The 4147-nt window shown below is 44.7% G+C and overlaps 1 protein-coding gene across 1 annotated transcript; it reads left to right on the top strand.

The window, feature by feature from the left end:
- The first annotated feature begins 1979 nt into the window (after window positions 1-1979).
- On the top strand, window positions 1980-2685 carry CFL2 (cofilin 2). The gene is made up of 3 exons (XM_084239545.1): window positions 1980-2254; window positions 2372-2448; window positions 2536-2685. Exons 1-3 carry the CDS (start codon window positions 1995-1997, stop codon window positions 2646-2648), a joined length of 450 nt encoding a protein of 149 aa, XP_084095671.1. The 5' UTR covers window positions 1980-1994; the 3' UTR covers window positions 2649-2685.
- Window positions 2686-4147: the final 1462 nt, after the last annotated feature.

The following is a 4147-nucleotide window of genomic DNA, read 5'->3' as shown; positions in this document are numbered from 1 at the left end:
GGGTGGACACTGGCGATACATTTGGTGGTAAGTGTGGTGACAAAAATGTACTCTTGGAACCTATACCGTGCTGTAAGCTAATGCTACCTTAATGAATATATATTGCTTTGGATACAGAAACTTATCACACAAACTACATCATAACGTCTTCTCATTATGATTCTCCGTCCCTACAATTACTTAAATCCTGAGAACATGTACATACTATTTCCTCAGAAACACCAGTATACCAGGAAACCGAATTTCAAAGCTGGAGAGGACTTCTTCTTTCAGCCACACATTTTTGGAAAGTGATTTTCGACCCGTTTATCAATGTTTTTGCTGAGTAATTCAACCGACTGGGGGTAATTGAGTGTTTATTATCACTTAATTGGAGGAAGATCTAAACAATTCCTATCATCTCTTAGGAGGCTTTTACAAGGAGATTCAAAACGTTGAAATCCTGCTCCGGTCTGGGGCGACCACAGGTGAATGAAAGACACCTGGGCCCGCCGTGGCCTCACACGCGCCAGCCCGGGGAGCAGCGCTCCGGGGCCCGCAGAGCGGAGACGCCCCCGCAGAGTCCAGCTTCTCCCCCGGCTGCCTCACGCCTGGGGCCGGGCGCTGGCGTCGGCTCTCCAGGGCCCTGGGCTGCGGACTCCCCGCGCCGCCGCGCGCGCCGGGGTCAGGTCGAGGACGCGGGCGGGGCGGCGAGGCGGAAGGGCCGGTCCGGGGCGTGCCCACGTGACCGCCCCGCGCGCGGCCCGCAGCCCCCCGAGCCGCCGCCGCCTCCTCTCCGGCTGCAGCTCCCGGCGTGCCCCGCACTCGCCGCCGCCCGCCCCGCCCGCCCCGCCCAGCGCCTCAGAGCCGGAGCCCGAGCCGCCGCCGCAGCCACAGCCGCGGGCACTATGGTAAGGCGGGCGCGCCAGCTGGGGGTCGGGGGGCCGGGGCGCGGCGAGCCAACCCCCCCCGCGCGGTCCAGCAGGGCCCTGGGGTGAGGCCGCCATTTTAACCCTGATTTTGGCCTCAGAGGTGGGCGCTCCTGCGCTGCGGCTCCGCTTCTCCCTCTCCCTCCGGCCGGCGGTCGGCCTGCCCTCCCGCTCTCAGGCCCGGCCCGGCCCGGCCGCTCCCCGGATTCCTGGGGGCGGGCGTCCCGGCTGTCCCGGCTCCCGGCGGCCGGAGGGGTCGCGGCACCGGCGCGGAGGCCCGGGGCGCCCGAGGGTCTGCGGAGCTCACGCCCGCGCGCGCTGCGTTTTCCCGGAGCTCCCTAATTAACAGGCGCGCCCTGAAATTGGAATGTGCTCTGAAGCCCTTGCCGAGGGCTTCTGGGGAGGGTCTTCTTGATGGCCTGTAATGATAAAACCCTTAGGGGGAGGTGAAGGAAGTGGCAAAACTCTTAAAAATGCTTGCTCGCCGTACAAAGCTTTTACTCTAAACCCGTTAGTTTTGTAGTGTCTGCTTTTGAGCTGAGGCAATTATGTTGTAGCCGTGGGCGGTTTGGAGTTCACACTTGATTCTCTTTCCTTATGAGGAAACGGTACTGGCTAGGATGACTTTAAAGAAAAAAATAGTAGACGCATTAAGTGAAATCCAAAAGTGTTTTTTAAGGCCTGCAGAGTTGACACAATACAGAAGGTATTTTTGCTGCTGTTCCCTGAAGCTCTGACATCACGCATTGAAATAGAAAGCATTTCGGGGATGGGACAGCTTGTATTTGGCCCTTTGCTATGCCGCCCATTTACTTCAGTCTCCAAACCCTTTTAGAAAGCATGAATGGGGCAGGGTGAGTTAGATTCCATAGGTGCTACACACACCGACACTTAAAATGTGGCAAACCTGATTGGATACTTGCAGAGTAGGACGGAATTTTTGATGTCCTGACTGAAGTGAATCCTGTCTAGGCAGATCGTAATTTTGGTCAAAACTGAAATACTTGTTCTGAACTACTGTCCTTTGTTTACTTTCAGGCTTCTGGAGTTACAGTGAATGATGAAGTCATCAAAGTTTTTAATGATATGAAAGTAAGGAAATCTTCTACACAAGAGGAGATCAAAAAAAGAAAGAAAGCAGTTCTCTTCTGTTTAAGCGATGACAAAAGACAAATAATTGTAGAGGAAGCAAAGCAGATCTTGGTGGGTGACATTGGTGATACTGTAGAGGACCCCTACACATCTTTTGTGAAGTTGCTACCTCTGAATGATTGCCGATATGCTTTGTACGATGCCACATACGAAACAAAAGAGTCTAAGAAAGAAGACCTAGTATTTATATTCTGGTGTGTAAAAACAAAAGAAAAAAGTACTTTTGAAATGCAAGGATTGTTATTGAACATAGTTAGTTTTATCTTTGTTTGTCTTTTAAGTGGGATTCAAAAATTTCTTTTTCTCTCTAGGGCTCCTGAAAGTGCACCTTTAAAAAGCAAGATGATTTATGCTAGCTCTAAAGATGCCATTAAAAAGAAATTTACAGGTACAAACACGTGAATATTTTGTGAAGAATTATTCCTCCTTAATTATAGTAAGGTCATTATATAACTTTTTTTTTTTTTCTTTTTAGGTATTAAACATGAATGGCAAGTAAATGGCTTGGATGATATAAAGGACCGTTCCACACTTGGAGAGAAATTGGGAGGCAATGTAGTTGTTTCACTTGAAGGAAAACCCTTATAAAATGACAGTCAAGTGCCATCTGGATCTTAAAGAGCTTTCCATTTCTCCCACTCAGTCATTTGGAATATTATTAGGTGTTTGTTTTTCCCTCTTTCCACTCATTTCTTCCAACACAATGAATGAAGGAAATATCATTCATATACGCAACCTGTCAGTGATTGCCATTAGACTGTTTACTACCATTACTTTTATGTAGAATCCAAGGAATGCCTTCCTGTCATATTTTAGCCAAAACAACTGGTTATATGCCTTCCTTGCAGCAAGCACTACAATGAATGTGATTGTCAATGTGAATAGCTTAGATTATTGCAAAGGGTAAGCTAATTGAATGCCTTGAAAGTATTATCCACTGGTCAGATGGTAAACTTTATTCAGTATTATTTATAGTTGCACTTGATTGCAGTTCTGTGAGGCTCAAGCATTTATACACCTCACCTGCCTTGGCAAGCCTATTTTTGTGACATGGCAGCACGGATATAACACTATGCATTGAAAGCACTTTTTTGTAATGAATTTAACGCCCCCACTCCCAAATGGAATGCCAATTAAGTTTTGTTAAATATGTCAGTTTATTCTAGTACCTCAGTGTTCATTCCTGTTACCTGCATATCTTCAAGGAAAATAGCTGTTATTAATACCTTTTTTGTTTTCCATTGAGTGTACACTACTGAATAAGTGTAGGAATTTTATGTTTACCATGTAAGTCTTGCAACAGTAAAGATATTTTGAATATCAGTCATGATGGCAATTTCTGTATAAAAGAGCCTTAAATGGAACATTGTTTTTGAGCTCAAACCCCATCCTTACAAAAATGGCCACGTTGCAATAAAAATTGTGGCATATTACAGAACGTTGCCTTGTTTTCCTTGTACATTTTGCAAAATGATATGTGAAGCAACTCCTAGGGTAAACAGCTATTATTAATCTCTACACTGGTCATTTAAGATTTTTTTTTTGTACAATATAATATACAATATTTTCCAGTTTGTTAGGCTTATTTGATTTAAAAATATTTTATCCTAAAGCCAACTAGTATAAATACTGTTGTTATAGAGAGATACATTTATAAGCATTAGCTTATTTCCTATGTGTTAATACGAAGATCAGAAATTACTTTTTTTGCCCGTTATCATGACTCGTCAATATCTGGTTTATTCTCTGGATAAATTAGGGTGTTTATTTTCTGATTCACATTTACATTTTTATGTAGTTGAATGGTAGAAGCAGGAGGCTTGTATTGTATATTTGGTCATAATGAAAATTATTTTTCAAATTTGCCCCTCAAAAGTTTAATAATAATTCCTATTTAGGAACTTTGATTTCAGCTACTATTTCTTAATCTGTTTTGCAAATTGAAGGGAAAAAAGAATTGATCCAGCAATCTTAAACATTAATATGAGATCTGGCTGTGTTCCACATTACTCTCCTTATAGAGAATTTGATCTGCTCACTGTGAGCAGTTTGCTGTTAGCCAGAGCTATTTATGGCAAACACATGCT

The sequence above is a fragment of the Talpa europaea genome (assembly GCF_964194135.1).
Source record: "Talpa europaea genome assembly, chromosome: 8".
In the NCBI taxonomy this organism is placed as follows: domain Eukaryota; kingdom Metazoa; phylum Chordata; class Mammalia; order Eulipotyphla; family Talpidae; genus Talpa; species Talpa europaea.
Note: the sequence above shows the minus strand (reverse complement) of the source record. Positions and strands in the feature narration are given on the sequence as shown.

Excerpts from the sequence above, each read along its gene's own strand:
- CFL2 (XM_084239545.1), top strand. The coding sequence starts at position 1,995 with ATGAAAGTAAGGAAATCTTCTACACAAGAGGAGATCAAAAAAAGAAAG. Across the intron at positions 2,255-2,371 it reads GACCTAGTATTTATATTCTG|GGCTCCTGAAAGTGCACCTT; the intron begins GTGTGTAAAAAC and ends TTTTCTCTCTAG. Across the intron at positions 2,449-2,535 it reads CATTAAAAAGAAATTTACAG|GTATTAAACATGAATGGCAA; the intron begins GTACAAACACGT and ends TTTTCTTTTTAG.